The sequence below is a fragment of the Protopterus annectens genome, chromosome 17.part0 (genome assembly GCF_019279795.1).
Source record: "Protopterus annectens isolate FY-2018-M chromosome 17.part0, PAN1.0, whole genome shotgun sequence".
In the NCBI taxonomy this organism is placed as follows: Eukaryota; Metazoa; Chordata; order Ceratodontiformes; family Protopteridae; genus Protopterus; species Protopterus annectens.
Window position 1 is genome coordinate 347,759,670 of NC_056751.1, and position 12,744 is coordinate 347,772,413.

The window sequence follows — 12,744 nt, forward strand, 5'->3', positions numbered from 1 at the left end:
GTGCTGAGCTTCTGCAGACCCCTGGCTGTGAGTTCTATAGGCAGATGAAGATGCATCAGTCCCTTCACAACTGGTTTTGATATAACAGATGTCAAACAAATTGACACATTTTGCAATTTACAAGTTTTGATCTGAACTAGCTCCAGTATAACTTTTCCTTTTTAAGAAGGAAAAAGTACATCCACTTTAAAACAACACATGCTGAAGTGCTCTTTAAAAATGTCAAATGACACTTACCCTAGCTCTTCATATTTACTGATGAACAAACATGTCTCATGAAAACATGTCATGTTACCAAGAATTCCAACACATATCTCCTGCAGATTAAACAGCAAAATAAAAGCCTATGTTACTCTTGCATTTCATAGAAGGTTGCCACATTACACAACAGCATAACCACATTGTACACATGAAAGTATGGCTAATAATTTCCATATGCTTTTCTGATACCAGAACTTATGACACCTACGGCATCAACAACTGAGTGCTGGCAAAGTATATAAGAAAGAAAAAAAAAATGATTACAGTGAAGAGAATCATATCTCCCTGTAGGGGGCTCTAATCCATACATAAACTCTAACACACACAGACACACACACACACTTTTAAATTGTTATTCAAATGTTACTGCGGGCCAGGGAAAGTGAAATTCCCAACCTAACAACCTTGGTTGATAAAACACAATCTGATGCCAATATGTTATGATTATGGAAGTATCATATAACTAGACACTAAAGAATTTATCTTCAACTAAAAGTTGTACATCATATATGCCTACAAACAAGAAAAGTCAGGTCAGCAATTACAACTTTTATCCCAAACAATGCAATTGTCATGATAATGGTGATGACAGTCTCTAAAAACAGAGATCCTGAATTTAAGACTTTCCAACACAGGCAAACATTAAAATTAAAAAGAAAAAAAATAGTTTAGCAATTTGAAGGTCATAACTTCAGAGCTAAAGTGACACAAACTTGCTGATTAGTCTACACTTGCTAGATTTCTGAAGCCACCCACTCCATCAAAGAACATGTATACGTATACATATATAAAAAATAAGCCACGGGTTTGCTATCCTTCCTGAGGACTCAATAACAGCCCTAACACTCACGGTATCAGCGGAGGTAAAAAGTGTCTATTTACACAATGAGGGAATTTTATTCAGTGACACATTAACCACAATGATGGGAGACCTCTTTATCAGCTAATTTAGATGTTTTTGAATCGCCTTTAATTACCACAGATGCAGATCAGTACTTTCCTAGTGAAGTTAAAACTGTCAACCCAAGTATCACTTTGTAACAGACACTCCCCCAGTTCACTCTCCCACACATATACACACACTCAACATACCCCTTAAGTGCTCCAGTGTCATCAAAACATCACTGATCTCTCCTTACTTTCCTGCCTTCATAAATCACTGAAGATTACAGTCAGTCCTTAATGCCAAACAGAGTTTCCTACTTCATATCAGTAAATGCATGCTAGTGCCAAAGCTATTATTCTAGCAGTAAATGTCCATGTCTGCAAGAGGAATAACTGCAATCAGTCCCCGATAGTGTCTTTCTCTCCTCATTATTTTTGGCTTTGCTTAGACTTCTTATGATATGAGGTTGAGAGGTATACTTCTATGTGCCCTGACACTCTCCCTTGTAACCCACAAACTGTTGCAAGACTTGAATACTGACAGAAATCCTCATTACATTATAAAAGAAAACTTTGCTACATTAACTTATCAGTTAGTATAGTGGGTTAATGCTGCGGTTTCCTGTGTCAAGAGCATAGGGTTCAAAGTCCCCCCTTTGTACTTTAGTTTATTTATTTACTATTCTGTGTTACCCTGGTGTCTAGTGATGACACAGAGGACGCACATCAACTGTGGGAGGTGGGAGGGTGCAGAGTTCTAATTCTTTTTGGTGTGTATAGGCATAGTACCTAACAGTATCCTTGGTGTCTGGAGGTCCATCTGATCGAAAATGTCTTTCCAAATGCCCTTAAGGTATCTTATTACAGAGCTATCACTGGTGTTTAATGTCCCCCTCATCCCTCATCCTTAACTGCTCTTAAGGAACGATGTTACAGTTAACATAGGTGTCTAGTATTCTCCTCAGCCCACATTTTGTTTAAAAGCTGTTAAGGCAAGAAAGTCAAAAGTTATCTATGGTGGTTAGTGTTTCCAACATCTTAAGAGTTCTCCCTGATATCTATTTTTCACCCACACTGTTGCAGGACTTGCTCAAACACACACACACACACACACACACACACACACACACACACACACACACACACACACACACACACAAACAAAAGCGAGAGCAAACAGTCCCGCCATTCAATCACACTCATATACACACTCGCCCATATATATATATATATATATATATATATATATATATATATATAAACATATACCTTAAATCTCTTGTGTGTCAGTTGTTAGTTATTACTGTACAAAATACTTTGATAACCCCCTAACTAAACTTTAGCAGTGCACGAATAGCATTACAATACACAATCTAGTATAAAAAAAATATCAAAAATAAATGATAGACCTTAAATGCTGCATACACATTTTAATATGTTTTCATTATCAGTGGGACTCTACCTTCTACGATTACTCCATGATTGTGAATTTCTTCACCTGGACTATGCCTGCAAATCATCTACTGTGATTAATGTGCTACCCTGGCAAACAAACTATTTAAAGTGTTAATAAAACTACTTAAAACAATATGAAAATAACCACAACTTCAATATATGTTACAGATGTATTTACCAAAGAAAGGAAGGACAGAGAGAACTGTCCAATTTTATGTTACTGAAACTTGGAATGATATAAAATCATATCTTCTGCTTGAGAAAAGTACAGTTGTGTATGCCTACCATAAATGTAGATGTTCGAGTGAAGTCACTGTTGCAGTCATCACTTGTGGGTTATCCCTGCTGTGGTAGCCCTCGGTCAGCCCAAATATCAGAGTCAATGTTTTTTTCCATCAGCTGCAGTCGCCTGTAGTCTGATGTTAGGTCGTCAGTGCTATAAAGCAAGACAGCCAACATCATTACATCAGTTTTTCTTTCCCTAACCTGTCAGAAGCACAAGGAAATAAGGAAAAGTGGTCCTGGTGGCTAAAAGCCACAATGGGAAGCTTATGTCCCCCTAGGAGAAGATGCTATATGGGAGATGGAGGGAGAGAAACCAGGACTGCAACTGTGAATACACTTGAACATCTACATTTATGGTAAGTGTACACAACTGTACTATGTTCTTTGGGTTTCACTGTTGCAGTCATCACCTGTGAGAGGATTATCAAAGCTGAGGAGAGGGGTGGAAGGCTAGGTTAGAGTCCTAGGCATGGGTCAGCAGGCCCTGCAGAACTACAGAGGCAAACCCTGTCCTAGACTTAGAAAAAAACGGTAGGTGGTAATGCTTTGTAAAGTTATGGACAGAGGTCCAGGTGGCAGCTTCCAAGATGTCCCTGGTGGGGACTCCTCTGAGGAAGGCTGTGGAAGTGGGGGCTGCCCTAGTGGAATGGGTACTGATAGTCTTTGGGAGGGGGGGGTCCCATGTAGTCTGTAGCAGAAATGGATACAGTGTGATATCCATTTGGAAATGGTTTGTTTGAAAAATGGGCTTCCCCTCTGCCCCAGGGGCAAAGCTGACAAGTAGTTGGTCTGTTTTTCTGAATGGATTAGTATGGTCCAGATAGTATTTGAGTTGTCTCTGCACATCTAGCGAGTGTAGAATTCTTTCCCCCATGTTTTGAGGGTTGGGAAAGAAGATGGGTAGGTTTATGGGTCTGGTTGAGGGTCACATCAGACACCACCTTGGGTATAAAGGAGGGGTTAGTCCTTAGGGAGACCCTCTCTGCATGGAAAATGATGAAGGGCTCAACAGCCATGAGAGCCTGAAGTTCTGATACCCTTCGGGCTGAGGTGATAGTTTGTAGGAAGGCAGTCTTCCAGGAGGGATGTTTCAATTCTGTAGAAGCAGAAGGTTCGAAAGGAGGTAAGGTTAGTTTATCTAGAACATAATTCAGGTCCCAGGGTGGCATGGGAGGCCTTCTGGGAGGTCTGATATTAGAAGCCCCTCTGAGGAATTGCTTAATCAAAGGATGAGAGAAGAGGGGTGGGTCTGAATCACAATGGGCAGAAATGGCTGAAGCATGGATTTTAATAGAGGAGAAAGAAAAGCCACTATTGAGCAACACGGCTAAGTAATCCAAGATAAGAGGGATGGAAGGATGAAAGGTACTGGCCCCTTTGGACTGGTTCCAGGAGCAGAATATTTTCCATCTCCCTGCATATGATTTTCTGGTGCTGGGCCTTCTGGCCTCTGTGATGATGTCTAGGACCTGTTTGCTTAACAGGGACTCCTTTGTTAGCTTTTAAGGTATAAGCTATGCTGAAAGATTGAGAGTCTAAGTCTGGGTGCAGTATCTTCCCCCTCACCTGGGTCAAGAGGTCTGAGATCAGGGGAAGCTGCTTGGGGGGCTGTAAGGTCAGGCTGCACAGTAAGGGGTACCAATGCTGTCTGGGCCAATCTGGAGCAATGAGGATGGCTTTGGTCTCTCCTCCCTTATTTTGATCAGTACCTTGGCAATAAGGGGCAGAGGAGGGAACGTGTACACAAAGAGGGAGTTCCAGGGGAAGGTCAAGGCATCCACCTTCCATGCTAGGAGGTGATACTCCCTGGTACAGAACTTTTGGAGCTGGTGGTTGAGGTGTGAGGCAAAGAGATTCACTTCTGGAGTCCCCCACTTCTGAGTGATTTGCAGAAATATTTCCCTGTGGAGCTGCCATTCGTGGGGGTCCAGTAAGTTTCTGCTTAGGAGGTCTGCCAGGATGTTGTTGACCCCTGGTACGTATTGGGCAATTATGTGTAGACCCATAGAGGTGGCTGTAAGCCAGAGGCTCATGGCTAACCTGCACAGGGGGTAAGATTGGGTCCCCCCATTTGTTGATATACCACATTACTGTTGTGTTGTCTGTTTTTATAAGGAGAATCCCTGGCCTGAGATGGGTTTGAAAGATGTCAGAGCCTTTTGTGCTGCCATCATTTCTTTCTGATTGATGTGCAAGTAAAGTTGCTGGGCATCCCAAAGACCTTGGGTGCAACTGCCTGCTAGGTGAGTGCCCCAAGCAATGTCTGAGGCGTCGGTGGTGATGGACTGTCTGGTAGGGCAGAGGATGAAGGGAAGACCCTTGTTCCTAGCACAGGCCTCTGCCCACCAGAGAAACTCAGCCCTTATACTTGGGATCAGAGGGAGAGAGATCTCTAGGGACTGAGAGTGCTGGCACCAAAGGTTCTTTAGATACCACTGAAGCGTTCTCATGTGAATCCTTGCCAGAGGAATGAGAAGGATGCAAGATGCCATGTATCCCAGGGCTTGCAGGAACTTCCTTGTGGTGAGGTGACTTCTGGAAGCCAGCTGGGTAAAGTAGAGAGGCAGGAAGCTCTGCATTTCTGGTGATAGGAAGGCCATTTAGGATGCTGTGTCTAGCACAGCTCCCAAGAAAATGATCTTCCTGGTGGAGTTTTGCTTTGATTTCTTCTTGTTGATGGTGAACGCTAGGGAAGTTAGGAGTGATTTGACAAAGAGAAGGTCTTGCAGCAGCTTTTCTTTGCACTCTGCCTGAATGAGGCAGTAATCCAGGTAAGGGATAAATCTTTTTTATTCTCTGTCTGCAGAATGCTATGGCCGGGGCCAAGCATTAGGTGAATACTCTGGGTGCAGTAGATAAGAACTGAAAGTGTTGTGAGCCTGCTCTGAAGTGCAGGAATTTCCTGCACGATTCCCTGATGGGGATGTGGAAGTAGGCTTCTTTTAGGTCTAGGGTCACTTAGCCAGGCATTTTTTGTAAGCATAGGCAGCAGCTGCTGCAAAGTTAGCATTTTGAATCTGGGGACCACCAGGGAGGTGTTCAGAATGGATAGATCCAGGATGAGGTGCCAAGTGCCCTCTTTTCTGGGAACAAGGAATAGTCTGGAATAAAAGCCTTTGCCGGTTTGATCTGAGGGCCAGGTTCTACTGCCCCCTAGGATATGAGAGTTTGGACCTGTTTCTAAACCTCTGCCCACTGATTTGGAGGTAAGTCTGGGTACACTCTTGGAATTGGGAGTTTGCTGAAAGAGAATTTGTATCCCTGAAAAATGATCTTTAAGACCCATTGGTCCTATGTTATAGAAAGCCAATTGTCTTTGAAGAGGGAGAACCTTCCTCCTAGTTTATGATGAGTGAAGGGAGGGCAGAGGGGGGAGGGGGAGTCATTGTGAGTGTATGCCACAGAAGGTTGGCTTAGAACTCCCTGCCTTAGAGATGGAAGTGGTCCATTGTTTGCTTCTCTGCTGGCCCTGGGATTGGGGCCTGGATGGTCTGTCCCTGCGGGGCTTACCTTGGCCCTGTCTGCTATGTGCAGGGAAAGCCCAGTGCTTAGAGGGATATTTCCTGCTGAACCTGGGAGGTTGAACCTGAAAGAAATCTTTTACTGTTTGCATAGATTTTGCTTTGTCTTCCATCTTTATAAGCACCTCTTCTGCTTTTTCCCCAAACAAGCGCTCCTTATCTAGGGGAGCATCAGTAAGTTTAGACTTGACATGATCAGGGAGAGGTTGTTCCTTCAGGCATGCATGTCTCCTAATAACAGAGCCTGTCACTGCTGCCCTGCTTGAGGCTTCTAGGGTGTCATATCCACACTGTAATGAGTGTTTGGCCACTTGACAAGCAGAGTGCAGTAAATCTGCTAACTCCTTTGAAATGGCACAGTCAGGAAAGGTAGCAATCTTCAGTTTTAATAATTCCAAAGTGTGTTGTTAATATTTTAACATACGAAACTATCACTTGAGTGCTCTGATAGCTAAGGTTGCAGAGGTGTATACTTTTTACCCCATCTGTCCAGAGCTCTGGATTCCTTGTCAGAAGGAAGAGGATTCTTGGCAGAACTAGTCTTAGCTCCTTTAGGTCCCTATGTAATGGCCTCTGGGTCTGTAGCAGGATATCTGTACAGCTATCTGTGAGAATCCAGTACTCTGTAGTACCTGCAGGTTTACTGGGAGCTGGAGGGAGGGCGTCAGGGGCTAAGCTGGATTCATGGAAAACATCATCCACCACTTCTAAAATAGGGGGAATGGCCAGGGATCTGTGCTGGGGCAGGTCTAGAAACTCTCTAAGTCTTTTCTTAGACTGTGGGAAGTCCTGAGATTCCCACTGGAAATTTTCCTTGAGGGAGTGAAGGGTTTCCCTAGTGGAAAGTCCTCTGGAGGAGAGGCAGAAAGGATGGATTCCTCTGCATTTGTATCCTCATAAGCAGTTAAGGGATGCTGTTCCTCTTCAAAAACTGAATAGTCAGATTCCTCAGAATCCTGTTCTGTCATAATTTCTGAAGAAGGGTGCCTTTTCCTTTTAGAAGTGGTGGCCTGACTACCCTGGATAAAGGAGATGAGATCCTCCGCCATTTTAAGCATTTGTGCTTGGGGTGGTGGAGCAGTAGCAACATGGTGGCTAGAAGCAGATTTCCTAGGAGTGGCCTGGCTTCTAGGCCTGAGAGAATCCGTCGGTCTGAGAGAAATGGTAGTCAGATGAGAAGACATCAGTTTTTTTCTAGATCTGGTAGTGCGAAAGGCCTCCTTGGAAGCCGGTGCCTGAGTCGCGGCTCCGGACCCAACCGAGACAAAGACAGCCAAAGGCTCGGAAGACGAAGAAGATTTCTGCGGCATACCAGACTCCGAAAGGGTCTCAGTAGAGGCCTGCATAGATGCTGAATCAGGCATCAGGGGTTGCGAAACCACCTCACTGAATTCCAGAGAATTGACAATCTGCTTAGTGGTAGCATCGTCAGAAGGCTTAGCCTTGTGTGGTCTGTCTCTATCTTTATCTCTATGTTTTTTCGGAATGTCCACAGTTAGTTGGTTGACAGAAACCATATTGGAATGCAAAGACGGAACACGAAAATAAATGTCTACAAAATCATCTCTACGGCAAATGGTTCTCGCATTAAAGAGGGCATAGAACCGGCAAGGGGGACATCATGGTCTGGGCCTAAACAAGTGACGCAGTAAGAATGTAAGTCTCAGTGTGGGATCTGCTTTCCACAGGCGAGACAATTGTTAACATTTTCAGACATCGGTTAGTGCAAGAAAAAAGGATCCCCAATGGGGCACTTAGCTTAAGACGTTTTCAGCTGAAATTCAACTTCTTGTAGTGACCGACCGGCACTCGTGGGAACTTTTTCTGCTACGGGCTCCACGGCAAGAAAGACTAAATGTAATGATGTCAGCTGCCTTTCTTTATAGCACTGACAACCTGATATCAGACTACAGGCGAATGCAGCCAACGCAAAAAAACAATGACTGGTATTCAGGCCAGCCGAGGGCTACCACAGCAGTGATAACCCACAGGTGATGACTGCAACAGTGAAACACGAAGAACATCAAAATATAACTTGGCATCAATGTAAGGTAGGTAGTATATTCTGTACACTGTGTCAGAATTCAGCCCTCCGACAGCCGCCACCGCATACATACACTGAGGCATGATGAAACTGCACCTTTGATGGTTATATACTTGTCACCTGTGAAATCAAAAGTTTCCAATCTGTTATAAAAATCCACACACTTTGGACTCTCACAGGCAAAATGCATGACCAAAGGCCAGCTGACCAGCATCGTTTAATTGACCTTTCCAAAGCATTTGATTTAGTGGATCACAAAATTCTCTTAAACCACCTACTTGAAGGTAGGAATTAGGATACCATTCTGTGGTTCCAGAACTACAAGTCTAACCAACACTTTGCTATCACTCCCTCATTCAGTTAATCTTGCTATCACTCCCTCATTCAGTTAATCTCAGCACTGTCTTAAAAAACACTAGCACTTTGAAATACCTTGATCTATAGCTATATTAATCTCTTAGGTTCACTCTTCAGCTTGCCAAAAATCAGTAAAAAGGTTAACGCACTGCTATCCTGATCCAAAAACTGTCTCCATTTCTGTCCAAAGTATCCAGATCCACCACTGATAAAGGCATCCACCTCTCTAAAATGGAGTACAGCACCCCCTTGGTAGCATCTGTTTCAAAGACAAATACCATACACATACAATCATGAATAAAATTTGTTGGTTTATCACTCTCTCTCTCTCTCTCTCTTCCCTAAGCATGACCACCACTACAAATCCCTAGAAGAAAGCAAAATGGTTCTAGTAAAGCAAAGAAATAACATCCTAATAGGCTCCAAACAATTCAAAAGTATACAACCAAACATTCTCCACCTTAACATCTAAACTAATAAGACAGCCCCCATTCTACAACCTCAGGAATCATGAAACGTCAACTCCCTTACTACTACTCCTCCAAAACAAGCTTCATAGCACAGATCACTGCTTCTCCATTCCTGGCCCCAAATCCTTGGAATTTATTCCCACCTACCTCAAAGAAATATTACCATATCAATTGTTCTAGATACAATTATAAACTCATATTTTGACACATATCAAAAGCCAGTGCTGTGCCTCTGGCCACATTAACTAAGCACACTACACTACATCACTGTCTAACAACTTTCTTACTCTGTATCCCTCTGCCTGCATATAGGTTTATAGGATTTTACTAAGCTATTCACCCAAGGGTCTTTACAAGCCTATCTGTTAAATCCCAATATAATACTAGAGGAGAGATATCATATATGCCCAAGGTTTTTTTCTAATAAACACTACCCATGTCCAGGAGAGAAGCCTGGGCAATCCCCAGCAGAAATGTATGGTTTTCCATCCAGTCATCCAGGCTGCACTTAAACAGGGTCATGGAGGTGCTCTGCTTGATATGGATTTGAAGCCTATTTCAGAGGAGTGACAACCTCTGAGAGAAGTATCTGTCTCTCCCAGCAGGTCCTGTTTATGTTACAGGCTAGACTGAGGTTCCTGGAACAGGTGACTCTAGTCCCATTTGACTTATGGATGTGCAGCGTTTCCATTAGATTTGAGTAAGAGATAGCCCTGTCAACCAGACATACATTGCCTCTAAGTAGTCTATACACTACTTAGCATAGTGACAGCAACTTCAGCCTTTCCGTATAAGACATGTGCTGGAGACCCTGAATTTTCATAGTTAGAAATCTCTGAGGTCTCTAAAGTTGCTGTAGATGTCTGGTACGGTACATACCCAAGGGAGCGCTGTATTCAATAACAGGCCTGATAAGGGACAAGTACAGGGGAGTTATAACCTTTTTTGCTCCTGAGGCAATGCCTTTGCTAATCAGGTGAGTGATACAGAATGCCTTTCTCACCAAAGTAGACACATGGTGGTCAAAGTTGAGGTCACAGTCAACTTGTGTTCCCATGTCTCTCACTACTAAATTGGTACTTAGGGTATTATTGTTTATTTTATAATCAGCAGGGACATTGTTTTTACCGAAGGGAATGATGATACATATTTTAGGATTTAGTTTAGGCCATGGTTTTGGCACCAATCATTGGTCTGTGTAAGTCCCTTTTGAAGTACACTGACATTGCTAGGGATTCAATGATAGCACCTAATTTGCAGTCATCTGCAAACTTGGTTACCCACAGCACCTCCGTTTTCGCCTGGACTTCTGAGAAGTATATGCCAAAAAAGAGGGGGCCCAGTACTGACCCTTATGGGACCCCACTGGTGACAGGTCTGCTGATAGAGGTAAAGTCTCCCGCTTTGACTGAATGTTGTTGATCTGTGAGCCAGTTTGCCCACCTGACAACATAGGGGTTGACATTCAGCTGGGTTAGTTTGTCAATGATGCCCGAAGGTGGGATAGTGTCAAATGCCTTGGCCAAGTCAAGGTAGGCTGTGTGCACTGCTTTGCAGTCACACTTACCTCAAGGTATAACTCTCTTATATAGGGTACATGTCTTCTCCATAATGCTTAAGCCAATTTCAACTTCATTCGGCTGTAAAAGATGAAGAATTTCTCATACTAAATGTTTAACTAAATTTACCTTACTGTTGCATTACTCTAACCTTGTTGTACATATTGTATTGCAATGGTACTGCATCTAAATTGTATAGATTAATTTAATTGCTGTATTTTTCTCCAGGTTGAAACAGAAATTGATCATCTGTGATCAGTATTCTGTCCCAGTTAACACATTAAAATGAATAAAAAAATTAACATTTAGTGATGTTTACTTCAGTATTTTTGGGGTGAGTTGATCTATGCTTTGGTGAAGCCTAATATCTTCGTAGAAGCATACTGTAATGCAAAAAAAAAAAAAAAAATCCCAGCTGCTTAAGACAAAAGGGAATCTAGTATACCAAAAATGAAATACAAAGCCAAAATCATAAAAAATAAACAAGAGCTCTCAATGCAAAACAGGTACTTTAAAAGTAATTCTACTTAAGTGCAAAGCAGATAATTTCACCTGTTGCCTTGTTGAAAAATGCTTCTATATCCTTATTCAGACATATTCAGCTAATTAATTTCTAATGAAAAGGGCAATTCCATTAGGCTTACGGCTAATTTTCATGGAATACCCAAAGTGGTAATGATAGTGAATGTGGAAGATTTTGAATGACCATTAGGGAACTCCATTACTCTTTTGAAAGACAGCAAGCTGAACTACCATCAGGCAGATGGCTAACTGGTTTAATATACCATCCAAGGAGAGCACCTCAGCAGTGCAGTAGGTAATTAACTCATAATATACAATAGTGCAAGTAATAAAACACAAATCCAAACACCTGCTGTAAGGATAGAACCTACAGACTTATTATCTTCCTGACATCAAAAGAAGCTATGCCACCCACTAAGCCACAGATGTTAAGTGAAGCAGGCACAGTGGCTTTATGACAAGTCTTAAATTCCTTCCTATATGCTGAAGTGAAAGGTATCCCTGAAGAGTATTTGAAACTGCAAAGATTATTCCAGGGAGTAAAAAAAAAAATACAAAATTCTAAAATACCTTACCAGCAGTGGCTAATTAAGTACATGCTGGACCCCAGGCTTTCAAACCATGCCCCCTCGGCACACATTTTAGGACCATGCATAAATGCATCTGATTTTTGGAGTCACCTTCCTGTCTGTTTTAAAGTATATTTTTTGTTTAATACAGCAACATTTCTTAAGAGTCTGTTTTGAATTTGTAGTTTTGAACATTATCTAGTAAGCAGTGAAACAGAATGTATTAACCAGTTATGACAAAAGTAGCCATTTCAGAACATTTTAACCATAAAAGGCCACTCAAACTGTCTTCATTATAATCCACCCGTATCCATAGTCATCAATAATGGACACTTTATTTACTGTGTACATATCACGTCTGATTGTGATAAAAATTTACACAGTAAAGTATTCCAGTTTGCTTTATACAAATACACAGTAGTCTTGCAAAGGCAGACTAATGACTTTTTAACTTTATCAACTCCGCTGGGTTGGCCATTTTTATCCAAAGACATCCCCCAAACCCAGCAATTACAGCTACATTGTTGACTGCATCCTTCTCAGATGACTGTTGAAAACTGAATAATAATAATGACCAAAATAATACATTTCAAATTTGTTTCACACAATGGCAGCCAAAGTATTCCAACTTAATTCACATGCACATGTACACTAGTCCTGCAAGTCCAAAGTAAAGACTTTAAAAATAACCAGACAAGAGCAAACATACTTTTATCCATAACCTGCCCACCCCCACCCCTACCAGAAGTTATAGCCAATTTGTTCACTGTGTACCCCCTTACTGATACAAAGGAATAAATTACATGCACTTCATTG

General features: G+C 42.1%; 1 protein-coding gene across 1 annotated transcript in view; it reads right to left on the reverse strand.

Moving 5' to 3' along the window:
* Positions 1 to 12,744, reverse strand: part of SAAL1 (serum amyloid A like 1) — a 579,650-nt gene that overhangs the window by 416,234 nt on the left and 150,672 nt on the right. Inside the window, exon 5 of the mRNA XM_044059076.1 lies at positions 238 to 317. Within this exon, the coding sequence (XP_043915011.1) occupies positions 238 to 317 (80 nt within the window). The remainder of the gene's footprint in view (positions 1 to 237; positions 318 to 12,744) is intronic.